General features: G+C 38.4%; 2 protein-coding genes across 2 annotated transcripts; both read left to right on the forward strand.

The window, feature by feature from the left end:
- The first annotated feature begins 1240 nt into the window (after positions 1-1240).
- Positions 1241-6576, forward strand: mep1a.1 (meprin A, alpha (PABA peptide hydrolase), tandem duplicate 1). The gene is made up of 14 exons (XM_044376170.1): positions 1241-1325; positions 1412-1436; positions 1532-1576; positions 1725-1765; positions 2051-2126; positions 2603-2720; positions 2829-3004; positions 3158-3379; positions 3618-3764; positions 3882-4097; positions 4973-5437; positions 5906-6079; positions 6170-6254; positions 6345-6576. Exons 1-13 carry the CDS (start codon positions 1266-1268, stop codon positions 6217-6219), a joined length of 1815 nt encoding a protein of 604 aa, XP_044232105.1. The 5' UTR covers positions 1241-1265; the 3' UTR covers positions 6220-6254; positions 6345-6576.
- A 2367-nt stretch (positions 6577-8943) lies between these two features.
- mep1a.2 (meprin A, alpha (PABA peptide hydrolase), tandem duplicate 2) lies at positions 8944-19461 on the forward strand. Its single transcript, XM_044329808.1, has 15 exons — positions 8944-8952; positions 10127-10264; positions 10354-10378; positions 10480-10533; positions 10640-10677; positions 10762-10837; positions 10931-11048; positions 11189-11364; positions 12490-12711; positions 12819-12965; positions 14155-14370; positions 14497-14943; positions 16612-16785; positions 16963-17167; positions 18430-19461. The coding sequence occupies exons 1-15, from the start codon at positions 8944-8946 to the stop codon at positions 18578-18580; spliced, it is 2196 nt and encodes a 731-aa protein (XP_044185743.1). The 3' UTR covers positions 18581-19461.
- Positions 19462-19474: the final 13 nt, after the last annotated feature.

A 19474-nucleotide genomic window follows, 5' to 3' on the forward strand; every position in this document is an offset into this window, starting at 1 on the left:
CTCAGGTGCTGATTTTACCGTAATTACAGTACTTTAGGCGCAATGAAATTCAACTGCCGGCTCACTTTACCGCAGTTGAGGGGCACTGGGATGAAGCGTTTGTGTGGTGAAAGAAAAACACTCCGCGCGTGGGTTTTGTTTTTATGACAACAATATCTTGACAATTTCTCCGACAACCCTCACCAACAACATTCAGTGTCGCCACAAATTGACTTTTCTGTCTGTATTATGATAGCTTCTGCCTGACATATCATGAAGCTCAGGAGGGCCAGATCAAGCTTCTCTTCCATTTTCTTGGTTACCTGGGTGACGAGTCCCGCCCCATCTAATATATGATTGGTTTCCTCAAAAGGAGCGACAGTGACGACACCAGCGCCCATCTGACAAATTCTGAGATTTTCTGCTGCAACTGTGGAGTAAAATATTCGTTATTGCCAAAATATTCATCTGCAACCACGAAAGCAGGAACTGGTCTATGCTAGGGGTCAGGGGTCCTCTTAACATGTGTATATCAACACTGCAGGTATTGAATGAATAACAAAGGTTCACAGAAACAGTTCTAGTTATTTGTGTCCATCTACTAGTTGAATGAAATTACTGGAAAAACACAAATGACTGACTCCTTTTCCTTTACTTGATTCACAACAAAAGACACGTCAGAACCCTGTATATCCTTTATACAGTGTATGGTCACCAGTAGTCACTTTTATTGAAGTCAAACAATAACTTTCAAATGCAGTGAGTCTCTAATAACTATAATCTCTAATTTTTTTTGCAATTTTGGGGAAATTGAAACACCTGACAAAAAAAAACAACCCAAGCTGACACACTGAGGACTCGCAAAGTCCACGTATAAAGAGCCTCGGCTTGATCTTGTGTCTATTCATTTTCACATTTCTTTTTTAGACTTTGACACACAATTTAAACATCTGAAGCAAACTTTCAACCTTTTGGTGTTAGGTCAACATGCATGCTTTTTAACAGCTCTGTTACATCACATTATTAATAAGCTAGCAGGAAATTTATAGATTTAGGAGTGTTATCAGATGGTATTACAAAATTAAGAGCCAGATAAGAAAGCAGTAGGTAGTGAAAAAACTGCATGGCACTGTATCCCTGCGCACATGTAAATTCATAAACCAGATCGTCAATCAGTAACACTGTTGAGTCAAAGTCCTGCTGTTATTCTTTATAGCTAATAGGGGCTAAAGGTCAAATTTGCATATTTAAACCAAAGCAGCAACACTTTCTTGGTGACATTCAGCATGATGATGCAGAGAGGGCTGTTATTGTTTGGACTGGTGGCTTTGGCCACTTCCTATACTGTAAGTATTTATTATTTATAACAAAGAACATGGTATGATATGGCTACCAACTGTGTGATGACTTACACTGGTTTTGTTTTATGCAGATACCTGTTTCCCGAGAGGTACATGGTATGTCAAAACATATTTTTTTCTTAAAAGAAATGAAAAGGATTAGAGTCACTGTGAGCCATGTTTGTATGGTTTATTGTGTATTTGTGTTACAGAGGTGTATAAGAATGGTGAAGATGAGAACCCCATCCTAAACCTGGGTGAGATATTACATTTCAGTGTTGTTGAGTGGTCCAAATTAATAGAGTGATGCTGTATTCACTGAAATAATACGATAAATGTTAAGTTTTAATTATTGCTGATGATGACAACATTTAGACATCTATGTTGTTTGCATTTTTGCTGCAGGTTCAGACGCCAACCTGTTTGAGGGGGACATTTTAATTCCAGTAAGTGGTAATTTTTTAATGGGAAATGCTGTTGTTGCTTAATCCTTCATTATGTTTAATGGTTGCTAATTGTTCCTTGGTTGTTCTCGTGAAATTAATTACTACCATATACAATCACATCTGAGTGGATGTCCTTTTGATGTTGAGTAACTACAGTGTGATATCTATATCAGATAAGATTGATATCTAATAGACTGTGTATTGGATTTAACTGTGTGTCTTTATTGGCACTGATTATCTTTATGGTTACAATTAGTATGTTTTAAATGCCTCTTTTATGTTCAGGAAGGAAAAAATGCCCTGATTGACACAGCATACAGATGGAAATTTCCAATCCCCTACATTCTGGGTGATGACTTGGGTAAGTTTTTTTTAAACACCCTTTAAAATTAATTATATTCTGGACACTATGTATTGACTGTAAATATCATAGTCATATATACGGCAAAGTCTGGTCCAGAAGTTAGCCCCAGTTTGTGCCCCTCATGTATTACCATTATAGTCACAAAAGTAGTCTGAAAAAACCCAGAAGGTGGTTTACCAACATTTACCGCTGTACTAAAGGTTTTTTGAGAATCCACAAAGACACTTGGATTAAAAAAAAACTAATTTTTCTTGAAAAAATCAGATGCTTAGCTCTGTGCCTCAAATGTATCAATAATACACGAAAGGCACAAACTGGGGCAAACCCAGAGATACAACACAGAGATCACATGTACATTTTCAACTTTTAACTGATGCATTTACTCAGAGCACATCAGCTTTTGCAGGTGAACATGTGATGTTTTGGTTACAGAATAGCATCTAATCGCTGTGACTGTTTCTTTCGCTCCTCAGATCTGAATGCCAAGGGCTGTGTCCACCAGGCTTTTGAAATGTATCGGCTGAAGTCTTGCATCGACTTCAAGCCTTATGAAGGAGAGAAGACCTACATCAAGTTTGAAAAGAGAGGAGGGTATGGCTCTAGCTTTGACAGTTGTGTTTTCTGTGTTTGTAAAATCTACTGATGAGGTTACTGCTGGAGTGTCCCTTTAATCGACTGCTTCCGCTGGGTTTGTCATAGGTGTTTCTCCAGCGTTGGTGACCAGCAGACAGGTCAGATTCTGTCTTTGGGATCTGGCTGTGACCACAAGGCGGTGATTGAACATGAGCTACTCCACGCTTTGGGCTTTTACCACGAACAGTCTCGCACAGACAGGGATGACTATGTCGACATCTGGCTGAATCAGGTTTTACCAGGTATGTCTAGGAACTTCATGGTCCATCGTTTTCTTTCTTTTATTGTGAGTAATGCTATAAAATGTAATGTTGTCCCATTCAATACACCATTTAGACCCAGAAATGATAACATACAGCACAAACTAGCACTAAAAGGGTGGTTATTTCCCATAGGAATGGAACACAACTTCAACAAATACAATGATGACTACATCACAGACCAAAACACGCCGTACGACTACGAGTCCATCATGCATTACAGGCCATTCTCCTTCAATAAGAACGACTCCATCCCCACTATCACCACCAAAATCCCAGAGTTCTATAACATCATTGGCCAGTACCTCGACTTCAGCGAGATGGACGTCCTCAGGCTCAACCGCATGTACAACTGCTGTATGTAGTATATCATGTGACAGTGAATTTCCTATGTTGACTTTTTACCTGTTTTTCTTAGTTTCTTAAAAGTTGTCAATGGACAGAATGCAATATTATTAGATATAAATGATCAGAGTCTTTGTGAAGAAGGATTTAGTGTGTACAAAAACCTGCTAAGCCTTAAATCGGCTGAAACACATCATAACATGATTTATATCCTCCTGCTCTCCAAATCCTCACCCCTCTCCTCCCCCAGCTGGACCTCTCACCCTGCTGGACCAGTGTGCCTTTGAGTACGCCAGCATCTGCGGGATGATTCAAAGCTCCTCTGATGACGCTGACTGGATCCATACCAAGAGCAGTGTGAGTGCACCAGATCACACGCTCCTGGGAAAATGCAGAGGTCAGAGTTGAATAATGTCTCTTTTAAAATCCCAATTACTGTTTATCCTAAGTTTAGGCAGCTTGAAAGAAATGTTCAAATAGGACGTTGCTTGTCTTATTTTGTCTGATTTTCTAGATGCTGGTTTCTTCATGCACTTCAGCACCAATAAAGAGAGCCCTGGGGAGTCAGCTATGCTGGAATCCCGAACCCTCTACCCTAAGAGGAAGCTTCAGTGTCTGCAGTTCTTCTACAAGATGACTGGAAGCCCCAAGGACAGGCTGGTGATCTGGGTCAAGACGGATGATGGCACAGGCACCGTTCGTAAAATGAAGAAAATACACACCTTTTATGGTATTTATTTAGTGGACGTGTTTATGGCAGACACATATGTCACAGTAGCTACCTGGAGCTTTACAGCTTAATGCCTAAATACTCAGCTTTACATCCAGGCAAATCTTTATATGAACATTTGTTTAGCTGCTCAGTCGTCTAACAATGATATTCAAATCAAGTCATTTCTAGACATCATAAAACATACAAGTTAGACTGTTATTATGTAACTGTCAGGACAGTTCATTATTTAAATCACACACAGTCTACTGTGTCATTATTTTAAAAGAAAATTTCCACATTTTGGAAAATATGCGTATTTGCTTTTAATGCTGATAATAAGATGAGAAGGTCAATATCATTTACATGTTTGTATGCTAAATATGAAGCTAGAGCCAGCCGGTGATTAGCTTAGCTTAGCATAAGGCCTGGAAGCAAGGGTGTTTTTTTGCCTTTGGCTCTGTAACAACAATTTGCTTATGCACTTCTAAATTGTGCTTATTAGCATTTTGTATCTTGTTTGTTTAACCTGTATACAAACAATAATGTAAGAACAACAAGTTGTGGTTTTATCGGGAGTTACATACTGTAACAATTTCTTGGCCTGGCCAGCGTTTTCCTGTAGTTTCCCTGCAACCTATCTATCCATCTTTGAACAGAGCCTGGCTAGCTGTTTCCCCCTGCTTCATGCTAAGCTAAGCTAATCTGCTGCTGAATGTAGCTTTATGCTTAGTGTACAGACATGAGAGTGGTATCAATCTTTTCATCTAACTCTCAGCAGGAAAGGGAATAAGTGTATTTCCCAAAATGTCTAACTATTCCGTTAATGTGATTAGCAAAAGCTCACTATTAATATTAAGATTTGTTGACTTGTCCTTTTCTTTGTTGTTGCCCAGCGGATTCTGACCACACATGGAAGATCGCCCACATCCCAATGGAGGTAGGGGAGAAATTCCGCTACGCTTTCCAAGCCGTCCGTGGCAACTCTAATGCATCCACCGGTGACATCTACATTGATGACATCAGCCTGACAGAGACACGCTGCCCCAGCGCAGTGTGGAGGATCCAGAACTTCTCCAAGATTATGGAAACCGCTGACATAAACACAGTTATCGACAGCCCTCGTTTCTACAGCCCAGAAGGCTATGCTTATGGCGTCCGTGTTGTGCCTTTGACAAAATACTCTGATTACACAGGGCACTACACTGGGCTGTACTTCCACCTGGCCAGTGGGGTGAATGATGCGGTGATGCAGTGGCCAGCGGTAAACCGACAGGCCACCATGGTGGTGATGGACCAAGACCCAGATGCTACACGGAGGATGTCCACTGCCCGCAGCCTCACTACTAATACGATGAAGAGTACGTGCTCCTTATCCATTATCTTTTGACCCAATGATGGCATTAGATGAAAAGTTAACACAAGTTATCCTGAGTGGGACATGAATGCCTATCATAGTTGAGAAATTTCACTCAGCACTACAAATGTCAACCACATGGTGACGATACAGGAAAATTCACAAACATTATTTAGACACATTGTCTCAGAAGCCTCAGAGATGTATCAAGTGAAAATTTTGTCCTGATCATGGCACTAAAGGAAAAGTCATAGGGTCACCAAAGTTATTAGGCTTCATCCTCTGGTGAATATGAATGTCTCTACATACTTTTATGGCAATCAATCCCATAGTTTTTGAGATATTTAATTCTGGATAGTCATCCCTGTCCTTAAAATACTACACATACAAGCTTTCAACAACAAGAAGTCACAGGTTGTTCTTTAATGACAACTGTATCTGTATCATCACTCTGTCTTTTTGTTTCCTTTAGAACCAGATGGAAATTTCTTTTGGGACGATCCCTCCAAGGTGGGGCGGTATGACTCTTCCTGTGATTGCTACAGAGGGGGATCATGGGGCTGGAGTAACTTTGTCAAGCACTTTGACCTCAGGCGACGTAATTACCTCAAGAATGATGACCTCATCATCCTCATCGACTTTGATGGTTAGTTGTCTGTGTTTAAAGTTTGTGTGTTTTTCAGAAATTATCCTAATACTTCTACCCAGTAACAAGTAATTATTTCTTGGTCCACAGATATAACATCATTGATCAAAACAGAGGTTCCCATTAAACCACAGGAGTAAAGACACACCGGCTTTTATATCATGATGAACTGGAGGTAAGATATACTCTTTTCTATTTGACCTGTGAAGATTACATTGTGTGTGCTCATGATCCTGTGTAATTAATTTGTTTTTTCTTTTATCAGATGCAACATATGCAGCTGGGATGAGAAAAACAACCTGTGAAGATGAGGGGTGGAAGAATACTGCTGTGACACAACATCAGAATTAAAACACATAATATAAAAAACATTAAATGTAAAGGTACATTTGCTATATAATCTATATGTAAAAGTTCAAATATATACATGAAAAGGTTTTGAAGTGTCTTTTTTGCTTGTTTTTAATTGAAATGTCTTAATTAAAGTTCAAGGACAAGCCTGTGGTATGTGTCTTTTGTTTTGTGATGAAAATGTGAGTGACAAATGCAGTATATGAAACATAATTGGCAGTTATAATAACTGGTCTGACCAAATGGAAAAAAGCAGAGAAAAGCACGTGAAAGTATGCAGCTTCTGCCTGCATGAGAATAATAAAATGAAAGGCTAAATGTTTTTTTGTAGAAACATAAGTTAAGGGGAAGTAAGGGGAACAAAAGCAATAGGCTACTGCTGTAGTGCTGTTACTAACAGTGGAGATCGGGGTAAGTCGAGCCAGTGGGTAAAATGAGCCACCCCCTGTATCTAGGTAACCATAAACAAAAGTAATCATGTGACCACAAATTAATAAAGTATAGTTCACATTACTCAATGCATCTTGAACTCAAGCACATGGAGAGAGTGGTCAGCAAAACAGAGCAAAAAAAAAACCAAAACACAGCAAAAGTTACAAAAGTTCAGTCTTGTATCTTAATTAAAACAGATAAGTTTTGGACATTATTGCATGTTAATTTAAGTCAGTGTTAGCTATAAAACAAGGTCATAAACTTAATAAACGTAATTGTGGATCTGAGCCACTGTGTGAAACAGTTTTGTCAAAATGGAGGTTGTGGGGTAAAATGTGCCAGTGATGTTGAGTCAATGGCTCAATTTACCCCCAAAAGTTTAAATAGGCTAATATATACAGAGTAACCTGTGTATTTAAGTATGATTTTCTGATATTCTAGAGACTAGAGACACTGTTCATGTTAATGTTTGATCACTATTACAAGTGTTACGTTAATTGTTGACTAATGTTAAGTTTAAGCGGGTGACAAATTAAAGGAAAAACCAACATAAAGTGTGTTAGTAAGGTGTTGGGCCACCAGAACAACTTCAATACACCTTGGCATTGATTCTATATTATCTGAACTCTTCTAGAGGGATGAACACCATTCGTCCCTCATTTGGTGTTTTGATGATGGTGGTGGAGAGCGCTTTCTAACACGTCAGTCCAAAATCTCCCATAGGTGTTCAGCTGGGTTGAGATCTGGTGACTCATACTCATCAAACCATTCAGAGCCCCTCGTGCCCTGTGAATTGGGGCATTGTCATCCTTGGAAAGACCACTCCCATCAAGATAGTAATGTTTCATCATAGGATGAAGGTGATGACTCAGAACAACTTTGTATTGATTAGCAGTGACCATTCCCTCTAAGGGGACAAGTGGACCCAAACCATGCCACCAAAATGCCCCCCACAGCATAACAGAGCCACCGGATCCCCTCACTGTAGGGGTCAAGCATTCAGGCCTGTACCGGTTTTTCCTTCAATTTGTCACCTGTCTGTATACACAAAAGCACATTTACACACACATTCTTTCTGTAGCTACAGTAACACTCAAAGATCACAGTTTAATCTTTACTGAAAATGTTTAGGTAACATGTTGAACAACAGGACACAAATATATCGTTTTACTTAAAAGTGAGTTTTTGCCTTTGTTAAATTGATGGCATTAATGAAGTTCAAACTTATCTCAAAATTGTTTGATTGTGTGTAATTTTTATACCAGTGGCACAATTTATGACTATAATGCTGAATTTACCCCATCCCCATGTTCATTTTATCCCTACCTTGGGGCAAGTTGTGCCATAGGACTTATTTTTTTTTTGATAGGTCATTGTTCTAAAACCATAATAATGAGATAGCTTGTTTTAATTTCCATGGGTACACAACAACCTGAGGTATATATAGTAACTATTGAACTATGGAATTGAATTTGTTCTCGCCTACCAGGGAAACCCATTTTGAAATTAGACAATGGAGTTATTGTCTTATCCCAATCAGAGTCGGTTAGAAGTTTTGTAAAGTTGGGAAGTGTGTGGTGGTTAAATGCTCTGTTATGTTAAGTTAATTATTAAGTTATTAAATCCAAAATGTGCCCAAACACTTGCCTTCATTGAAGATGAATTGTAGTGCTGTACACCATCCAGGAGCTGCATTGTTCCCTTGTGGCACAGTTCCACCTTTTAATATTAATATATAATATTTAATATATAAGAATGGAAAATTGGAACCTGTGAATCAATTCAGAATCGTAAAATATAAGAATCTTGACTTAGCTGCTAATCTTAGGTGAATCAACTCCACAAATTTTACAAATGAAGTTCAATTTACTTGTCACAAAGTCACACAGTTAATGGGCAGTATTGCAGGTCTGGAGCAGCTTTGTCGAGTCTGTCAAAATAACCCCTATGATGCCATATTATCTCAGCTTGGGCACAGACACTACAAATTCTTAACAGAAAGCCTGTATTACAATCTTGTAGGAGGTTGAAGAACTTGGGAATTTACAGACAGGGACAGTATAACGGTTATCAGTTGCATCATGGGCAATGTAGAACCCAGCTTTTTTGGATCTTGACCCATAATAAGTAATTTAAAGTCAGGGTATTTCAGCCTCTACTGCCTCAATTTTGAGCATTGCCTTTGACTTCAACTTAATGGTAGTGCAATACTAAATTGCTGAAGAGCTCTTTTAATATCAACTAAATCAGCTGTGTTGACATTTGATAATAACGCAGTAATTATAAGATAAGGAAAAAGCAATATAGAGCCTTACCAGAACCTTATCAGGTATTAAAGGCATCAAAGGTGTCACAACAGCTTGAGCTGTCAGCAGTTTAGCTGTCCTATCCTTTTCTGCTCTATGTTTACAGCTTCACTCTCTAGCCAAGCACTATAGTGCACACCTGAAAGGCAATGTCACTCTAATAAATCTTACATAATTACAAGAGGATTGAATTATTTGTTACAGGCAGTTTCTTTATGCTTCACTAGCACGTAAGGTCTTGTTCCTACAGTTGGATGTTTGAGCTTCACTGTGCAGAATGTTGTATGTGCAGAGTTTGTTTTCACATTCATCTGCTGAAAGTGGAAAGTTTCTCTGAGCTCATTGAAAATCAGATTGTGAGGGGCGGGATTACGAGCAGGATTTGTGATATTTCAACTAGTTTGGAGCTAAATGTGGTCCAGTATGCACCTTACAGTAGTGTGATATGGAAACTTGAAACCTCCAGTACACAAACACTGAGAATGGACTTTACAGTGAAGTAGGAGACATCTTGTGTCCAGCAGTTTAACTTTTAAAGTGGTGATTACATATTATTGTTCCAAGCAGAGTATCTTATATGTCTTACATATGTTTCACAATACATGTCTGGAGGGGATCTTTAACAGAAAGAGGATATGGTTTTGACACAAATCTGCAGACTTTGCTGTTGTTCTGCCTACAATTTTGCTTTGTGAAGAAGTAGCTTACATGACTTAGTAAGAAAAACAGGTGCCCTGAGCAACAGAGAGGTCAGAGGTCAAACCTATAAACGACATAATTGCTTGTTTTATTAGATTTGAGATCAGCTCGTGTCAATTTGTTGTTGAATCCTCCAGGGTCAACAGTTTATGGCTGTCAATACATGTGCATGCCTGAACACCTGACAAAATGTCTTAAGAACAGTGAAGACACGTGTGGAATGCTTGTTACTCATTAAACGCTATAATGGTGATCAAAGTTCCCCTTCAGCTGCTGCCTTTATGTACATGTTTACACTGGCATCAAGGTAACACGTTTCTGTCGGGATAACAACATGGTCTCTCGAGACGGTTTGACGAAGATTGCCGCACTGTTTGGAGTTTTTGTGGTTTTGAAGGTAAAGAGTTTCTAAAGTATTTTAAATGGAGTTGAAAAAATGTTGCAGTGGAAGGTGTAAACTGAGAACTGTCTCTATTTGTGTGCTAGGTGCAAGCTGTTCCGACACTTACCGGTTGGTTCCTGTTAACTTTATTGATAACATGCACATAATACAAGCTTTTACATGCATTATGTTACCTTTTTTGTAGCTTTAACAATAAACATATCTTCCAGGTGATAATGTAGATGCAGGTGAACTGAGGGACGACATACCCGAGATCAACAGAGGTACATTTGTTAAGCCCAGTCCTTCTATTGATATGTGCACTGTAGTCATAAGCTTTGTTGACTGATATTCATATATACTAAACATGTTTGGTTTTTTTAATTTTAGGTTTAAAACACCTGTTTGAGGGAGATATCGCTGGTGATGTAAGTATACAGTGAGTCTGTGTGGAGATTATGTTTGTCAAAGACATAAAAGCACATTCTCAACGCTTTCAATGTGTCTTGCAGCCCAACAGAAATGCAATCCTTGATGAAACAAGAAGATGGAAGTTTCCTATACCATACATCTTAACAGATTCACTAGGTACGCTGTGCACAATGGAAGTACTTTCTACCAATAAGTTTGACAAGTAGGTAAAACATGTACTGATTTGGAAATTAATTTTGATTATTCTAGAGCTGAATGCGAAAGGGGTGATCCTCCAGGCTCTTGAAGAATACCGTCTGAGATCCTGTGTCGACTTCAAGCCCTATGAAGGAGAAGCCAGCCACATCTCCTTCACTAAGCTTTCTGGGTGAGACAATTTTACTCAGAAATCCTCTTGACAGTTGCACACTTTATAGGTCATGCTGTCATATCCATAAACTTGAGGCATTAAGAACCAAAGATTAGGAAATGCTGATGTGATTTGATTTTTCCATTGAATTAATTCAGATGCTGGTCATATGTTGGAGATGATAAAAAAGGCCAGAATGTGTCTATTGGGGCCAGGTGCGACACGAAGGCCATTGTGCAGCATGAGCTCCTGCATGCTCTGGGCTTTTACCACGAACAGTCTCGTTCTGATAGAGATGACTATGTCAAGATCTGGTGGGACCAGATTGAAGAAGGTGGGTCACAATTAGTTCAATTAGTAATACTGAGGTCATCATGAGCCCAAATTCCCCCAGTAGAACCCCACTTTTGACTAGCAAACAACCAAATTTTGTAACCTTTTATGAACATTTACATAATCACACATTTTATTTATTGATTTAACTCTTCAATTAGAGTTGACAAAGTAAACTTCACGGTAGCTTTTCTGGAGCTAGCCTCTCAGCAGTTGGAACTGCCCAGTAGTTATGTAATTGCAGATGTTCACATGTACATTATTTCTGAGCACTTTAAGGATTTTCCATTCGTGTTGGCCAACAAATGGGATTGAAAGTTCATTCTTGACATTCAAAACATTTTGACGAAGACTATCTCATTACAAGGTTCACTCAATTGCTGTGGAGCTTTCAACCTTATCTACACAGTACATCTACAGTTTACACCATCAGAGAGGCAAAAAGTAAACCCCTTATATTTTTATTTATTTAGTCAAATAGCCACATTTTAAGGCATTTAGTCTTCAAAGTTCTGTGAGGCTGTATTTAGGCACAGCAGTGCTAGCTAAATGCAGATGTTAGCATTTAGCTGGTGAACACTGGTGAACGCTGGTGAACGTTTATCAGGTATAACATTCACCATGATCTCCATGTCCACCATCTTTGTCTAGCATGCTAGCATGCCAACATTAGCACAAAACACAAAGTACTGGGACAGTTCTTAAAAACTCTAACATGAGTCATATGTGAAATTGAAGAATGTAAATTCCTCTTCATGTCATTAAACCTCTAAAATTCACAGAAATATTACAAAGACCTCAATGTCCTCCATGATAGTTAATTTATTTATTTTTCTTATTTATTTATTAATTATTTATTTATTTGTTTTATTTGCAATGTAATCAAATGAAGTGGTTTTCTCTGTTTTGGGATCAGACTGTGTCCTTTAGTCATGCATCACTTAGCTGGTTTTCAAAAGGACATTTACACAAGTTGTAAGGAAAGTACACAAATACAAATAACTGACAATACAAAATTACTTTTAAAAGCAAAGGTTTTATAGCTTCTACATGTACATCTGTTGTGTGGTAGTACTGAAGGATATACAATCCACATATCAGTGACTATGTTACTCTCTCCTCACAGGGAAGGACCACAATTTCAATAAGTATGAGGATAACTTCGTCACTGATCTGAATACGCCGTATGATTATGAGTCCATCATGCACTACAGACCACTGTCCTTCAACAAGAACGAAAGTATCCCCACAATCACCACTGCCATACCGTATTTTAATGAAGTCATTGGCCAGCGGCTGGACTTCAGTGCTATAGACATCACCAGAGTCAACCGCATGTATGACTGTGGTGAGTGTCTCCTCTCACATCTATTTTGTAGATCCTCCATATTTCACAATAATCAAAACTAGCTTTTAAGCTTTGTAGGTTCACTGTTGATAACTGTCCTGTCACAGCCAACACACACACTCTTCTGGACCAGTGTTCCTTTGAGCTGATCAACATCTGTGGAATGATCCAGAATGAGGAGGACAATGCAGACTGGGTCCAGACACTTAGCAGTCCAGTTGATGCAGATCACACCCTGGCAGGGCGTTGCAGAGGTACAGAGCACTTTTTCTACATCATACGCAATGGTATATCAAATGTAGATCTCCACTAAATCCTAACAGAAAACATCTGGTAACCTAATACAATGTGACAAAAGAGATATCACAAACTCCAACTCCATATGAAGGCTATTAGATTTTTTATTTTATTACTTTTTATTTGATGATGATTTGCAGGGCAGACGGTAACCAATGCAATGGAACTGCAATTCAAAATAGCAGAGCCCTGGATAGAGAACACCCACTGTATACTGAAGCCATCTTTAATGTTATTAATTAAACCTGTGCTAATCTTGCTATGACACATAACAATGTCTGTTGTGAGAAAGTTCTAGTTCTGGGCAAGTGCCTTCAACCCATTGCAGTTAAGAAAAAAAAATCAGAAAAAAGAAAAAGAAATCAAGAAACAATTTGATCATGTTAAGAAACAATAATAGAGTATTTTGATTCTCACTATGCAAAAATATCAAAAATTGTCAAAAGAAATGTATCACATATACAGTATTTGACAAATTTCAACTAAAGGTGCACTTACTAGCTTTTTCAGAGCTTTCTACTGCATCTTACAGCTGTTATCAGCAAATGGAACTAGCTCAGGTGCACACACAATCAACGCAATATTACTGACACCAAATATAATCAGCTACAGTGGTTACAATCCCTCCCATATACGACCACTTGTTATCACATGATTGACATTCTACAAAGCTCAGAAAAAGCTGGTGAGAGGGCCCACCTGAGTTAGGATTATTTTGTCACACATATTAATCCCAAGGCCATGGATGAATTTACATGCTTAAATTCTCATGAATAGCTCTACATGTCTCACCATCATATGACAAATAATTATATACAGTAAATGACAGACTTATATGAAAGAACATTCTGTTAAATATTGTCTAAAACCTTATTTAGACTTTTGTAACAACATGTGTACCATTTGGTAAATTTACTTACTAATTTTCTTACTAATAACATTAACAATGCCTCCTTCGTTCAAGTGTCCCAGTAAGCCATGACAGCGAGCACACACGCTACCAGGACACAGAAACGGAAGCAGCTAAATTGAATTCAGCCATCATTAATTTGATCTTTAACACCTGTGCCTTTTCTGCAGTGACATGTCAAAATGTCCTCTGGGAAAATTAACAAAATATGTACTGATTGCCGCTTGTCCTTTTAGATTCTGGCTACTTCATGAAGTTTGACACTTCTTCTGGCGTAGCTGGAAACAGCGCCTTGCTGGAGTCACGTATCCTCTACCCCAAGAGAGACGAACAGTGCCTGCAGTTTTTCTACAAAATGACTGGAGCAGCTGGGGACAAACTTGTGATATGGATCAGGACTGATGATGGGACAGGAACTGTTCGCAGTGTCAGGAAGATCCACACCATCACAGGTATATTATTTTGTCATTCATATATTGTTTATTTCACAGTGTATATTAAAATGTATGAATTTTCAGGTTTAATTTCCCCCCTTTACTATTGAGTGCTCTAAAATACTCCTGCTTTTGGTCTCTCAGGTGATGGAGATGATGCCTGGAAAATAGCCCATGTGACTCTCAAGGTGACAAAGAAGTTCTGCTATTTCTTCCAAGGCATCAGAGGTTCATCCAACTCCACGGGCGCTATCTTAATTGATGACATCACTCTTACTGAGACAGTTTGCCCCAGTGCTGTTTGGCAAATCCACAACTTCGATAGCGTCCTTGCCGCAAACCCTGTTGGCAAGTCGCTTAAAAGCAAGTGCTTCTACAACTCGGAGGGCTACTCATTTGGTATCAGTGTTTACCCAAATGGGAGAGAGAGCGCCTACCCAGGCTATGTTAGCGTGACCATGCACCTCTGCAGTGGGGAAAATGATGCAGTGATGCAGTGGCCTGCCAAAAACAGGCAGGCAACCATTGTTGCCATGGACCAGGACCCTGATGTGAAACTGAGGATGTCTTCTACTAGAAGCTTCACCACAGGTAGGTCAAGGTCGCTGGCATTTAAGTACACTTGCATGATGAAAAAGTTGGTTCACCTAAATTACAGCTAGTTGTATATTGCCGAGCTAGGTTTTATTTGTCCAGGTTTTGAGATTTCTACTCCACCCCAATTCAAAGGAGGTGAAAAGAATTTTTCTTGTGGTGTTCACAGCATTTAGAAACAACATTTAAAGGTTTTCCAGATACTATGTCCTGGTTACTCTGGATAATTCAGAGATCACACTTTCATTTGTTTTTACAGGAACTCAGGCAGTTCCAGTGACACATTTAGACCATGTGGCATTTTGAACGAAACTGTGGGACTTTAGTTTTTACGACGTACTTTTAATTATCAAATCATCAGTGTTGCCAAATCAACTGGGAACTTTGAAGTCCTTACTTCAATTGATCTTTAAAGTGATAATTAATCCTCAGAGCTGCCCTAATACATATTTTTATATTAACAATGACTACAAATATTATGCTTTTTGTGATTTTCTGTCATTTTTATACTGTTATGATATCAGATATCTATGCTAAACATGGTCAGAGTTCCAAAACTTGAGGTTAATGTATGTAGAAATGTTCTCTTCAAGTCAAAGCCGGAAGCTGACCAAACATAACAGAGTGGGCTCATTGGGAGGGGGGGCCTTAAAGAGACAGGAGCTAAAACGGCCTGTTTCAGACAGAGGCTGAACTGAGGGGCTGCATAAAGAGCCAGTATAAGATAAATAAGGAGTTTTTTTTAACTGTAAATCATGCAAAGGTATTCCAGTAGAACCCAAGGATATAAATATAGACCTGGAAATGTGAATAATATGTCCTCTTACTGATTAGCTTTACAGCCTGCAACTTTCTGTGTTAGTTGAGTCTCACTGCTCTCATCAATCCTATTTCCAACTGCAGTAGGCAGCTGTTTTCAGTGAAAAACCTCTAATGAACTGACTGTACACTACCTGCCCAACACCAACTGGCAAACAGACAAAGTTAGCGACCAGCTGGTGAACACAGACCAAAACAGAGCTAAAAAAAAAAGTGAATATTGGCCTTCAATTCATTATAACAACTTTAACAACTTCATAAGGTGATGATGATGATGATGATGTTTCGTTTACATCTTCTTGCGCTGCCCCCAGGTGACCACAAATCTCAAATCACAAATCAGTTATTGCTGCTTTAAAAATGCCTTGCGTACCAAATGATAATTTATTTTAAATGTCCTATTTATATCAAAATATCATTACTTAAATCTGTATTTTTGGCCACTTTAGGGCAACTGAAACAAGCTGTAAACACAAACATATTATCACTTTATAAAACTGATATGGTGAACTTGCTTAAAAGCCCCGTAGAGAGTGTGTTCATCACTATAAGCCACCCCTTTTAAACCCACATAATTATTTGATCCACTGTTAATACAGAACTATGGATTATACCCTTCTTCTTCTTCTGTTTGTTCTAACCCAACCTGTTCATTTTGAACAATCTATTTTGCTTTATCTCTTACCCTGACATCCTGTTTTAACCACAAATATATGGAATTAAGTTACAATATCATGATTGAGGAGCTTCTTCGTGGCTTCAATGTATCTGTTGCACTGAACGATGAAAAAGTCATAATGCGTGTGATTTTTTTGGGTTTTTTTCTTGACTCAATTTCCCCCTCAGACACTCATGCCCACTGGAACAAACCAACATCCACTTCAGGAGCAAAGTGGGATCCGAGCTGCCAGTGTTACCGCGGCCAAGACCTTGGCTGGAGCACATTCATTTCTCACAAGCATCTACAAAGGAGGAGCTTCCTCAAGAACAATGATCTCATCATTACTGCTGACTTCAATGGTGAGAAATATCAGCTCAAGTTTTCTAGATTTATTTCACTGTTCCATAAATTCTACTAGCAAATACCGATTCAATTCATATAACTCATGTCACAAATCTTGTCTCACCTCTCTTACATATTCAAATCTTTCAGTGTAGCATTAGCTGCCATTTTTATTTACCTATTGGTTTTGTTAGATTTGACCCACCTGATCAAGACAGAGGTTCCTGTCCAACCGGCTGCACCAAGTAACGACATCACAGATGAGAAGCCAATCAGAGAGGAGGAAATTAGACCAGAGGCTATAAAACACAGAGAAGCACGTGCTGCCAACCCCTGTCATCCCAACCCTTGTTTTAATGGAGGCGTGTGTGTTGAGAGTGAAGGGAAAGCCTCGTGCAGGTGTGTATTTGTGTTTTTAGCATTGGATGTACAGCACATGTGTATTTGCATTACTAAATGTGCTATTATTTTTTGAAATGTGGGAATTATTTCAGCTAATATTTCAGCTTGTGCTCACTTCAAAAAGATATAAGTTTACATTCAGTGTCAATAAGACAACGTCACAATTCTAGAGTAAGCATTTATATCCAGTTTGTGCTCATATGTGTTTAGAGCAATAGTTTGACAATTTAGGATATACACTTTCCCCCCCTCTTGCTGAGAATTAGATGAGAAGATTGATCACTCTCATGCCTGTGTGTTAAGTATGGAGCTAGAGCTTGGAGATGATTAGCCTAGCTTAGCATAAAGACTGGAAGCACAAGGAAACAGCTAGTTGTGCTCTCTGGTTTAAAAAACACCTACCAGCACATCTAAATATCACAAATTTGTTTAATCTGTACGCAAACTGTAAGCTTATGTATCCAACTAATCTGTAAGCTAATGTAACCAACTCCCAGCTCCAGTTCAGTAGCTGCACAGATGTAAGGATAGTTAGCAAAATGTCAAACTATTCCTTTAAAGGTCCACTGTGTAGAATTTAGTGGCATCTAGTGGTGAGGTTGCAGATTGCAACCAAATGAATGAGATGCCACTAAATTCTACACATTGGACCTTTAAGAAAAGGCTCACTCCAAAATATTTTTTATCATGTAAAATTATATTGCTTTTATCTGGTTACTATCATTTCAGTCAAAACACCAATAAAGTAATTGTTGTAATTGCAGTTTTTACATTTCTGTTTCTGTACAGATTTCAAAAAACAAGCTGTAATGTGTTAATTACTGAGTGTTAGAGGTGCTGGTGGGTGAATTTTTGAACTTTGGAGAAAGTCTTTATGCTAAGCTAAGCTAATTGCTTACCAACTTTAGCTCCATACTGGTATTGACCTTGTCATCTAATGCTCTGGGGAAAAAACTAATACAAAATGTTGTTTTATTCCTTCAAAGCCTCACAAGCCAAGATTTAATTAGAAACAAACATCGATTTTATCCACAGCAGAAACACAACCCTTTCTCTGTTGTATCTTTAGAGACCATTTATCTAAATTGAACACTGGTGTTTCCCTTTGCTTAAGTTAAGCTTGCCAGCTAAGTGACACAGGACTCAGCAAATACATGAGGGGGTGTGTTCATGTGGAACTTGCAGTTCAAAGCAATTCATCTTTCTTAGTCAACTATTTTTTTATTAACAAATTAATATTTCTTTCTACTGCTTTTCAGGTGTGCATCAAGCCAGAGCACCTACTACACCGGTAAGAGGTGTGAGGAACTGAAAATAGACAGAGGCATTCTGGGAGCTTTGATCGGTGGTGCAGCGGGGACCGTTGTTCTGACACTGGCCATCTTCACTGTCATCAGGAGAACTCGCTAAATCACATTTCACAGGACTAAATGTGTCCTCTGCGTTCATCCAGCAGAGTTAAGACTTCTCAAATCTAAACCTCCCCCCACAATACAAGTTAAGGGGTAAGGGATCACTTTTAAAATGAATACATTTATCATGAAGGAGTAGCAGCGGTAAATTAAGAACTACACCTTAGTCTGCAACAGGAGGAAAACTAGGATCAAAACCAGAATGAATGAACAAGTCTTTCAAAGTAGCATCATCCTGCAGGAGGATAGCATCAGTACTTCTGTGTCCTAAGTTTAATTTATTTGTATGATAAAAATAATCATATATAGTCTGCTAAATAATTTGTTATGAAAAATATATGTATGCATTGAAATTTCTCAGAACAATAAAAGACATTATATTCCTTGTTTTTATTTCATTACATATTTTTGAGATACATATAGTAGTTATACACACATAGTATAGTACAGGTTATGATTTATGCCAAACAGTGTAAATTTACAAACTTTCCATTTAAATAAAAGGATCAAACCAAGCAAGCGATCTTAGAAAATCTATTCTGTTTTATATACAGTCAGCAAATACAATCCATCCAGAATCCAATTGTGGTTTGAGTTGGTATGCATTAAAGCCTCTCCTTAAAGATATACAGTGACCATTCAGTACTGACTTTCACTTCAGTAGCACATGGAAAAAAATCTGCGTCTGCTCTCCCCTTGAGAAAATAATGGTATTCAAATGTATACATAACCTTGAATTACACATTATTCCTTGGAGCAGGATTTGATTTAATGTGAAATTTGTTTCCAGTTGCAGCTGATGGAGATCACAAGTAGTGGCAATACTACTACTAACAATAATGGTTTTCAATCAAATCAATAAAAATTATCAAAACATCAGTGTTGTGTTTTA

This window comes from Thunnus albacares, chromosome 16 (genome assembly GCF_914725855.1).
Source record: "Thunnus albacares chromosome 16, fThuAlb1.1, whole genome shotgun sequence".
Classification (NCBI taxonomy): Eukaryota; Metazoa; Chordata; class Actinopteri; order Scombriformes; family Scombridae; genus Thunnus; species Thunnus albacares.

Coding starts and splice junctions, on each gene's coding strand:
- mep1a.1 (XM_044376170.1), top strand. CDS start 1,266: ATGATGATGCAGAGAGGGCTGTTATTGTTTGGACTGGTGGCTTTGGCC. Junction 3,380..3,617: donor CAACCGCATGTACAACTGCT/GTATGTAGTATA, acceptor CTCCTCCCCCAG/CTGGACCTCTCACCCTGCTG. Junction 5,438..5,905: donor CACTACTAATACGATGAAGA/GTACGTGCTCCT, acceptor TGTTTCCTTTAG/AACCAGATGGAAATTTCTTT.
- mep1a.2 (XM_044329808.1), top strand. Junction 12,712..12,818: donor CAACCGCATGTATGACTGTG/GTGAGTGTCTCC, acceptor GTCCTGTCACAG/CCAACACACACACTCTTCTG. Junction 12,966..14,154: donor CCTGGCAGGGCGTTGCAGAG/GTACAGAGCACT, acceptor TTGTCCTTTTAG/ATTCTGGCTACTTCATGAAG.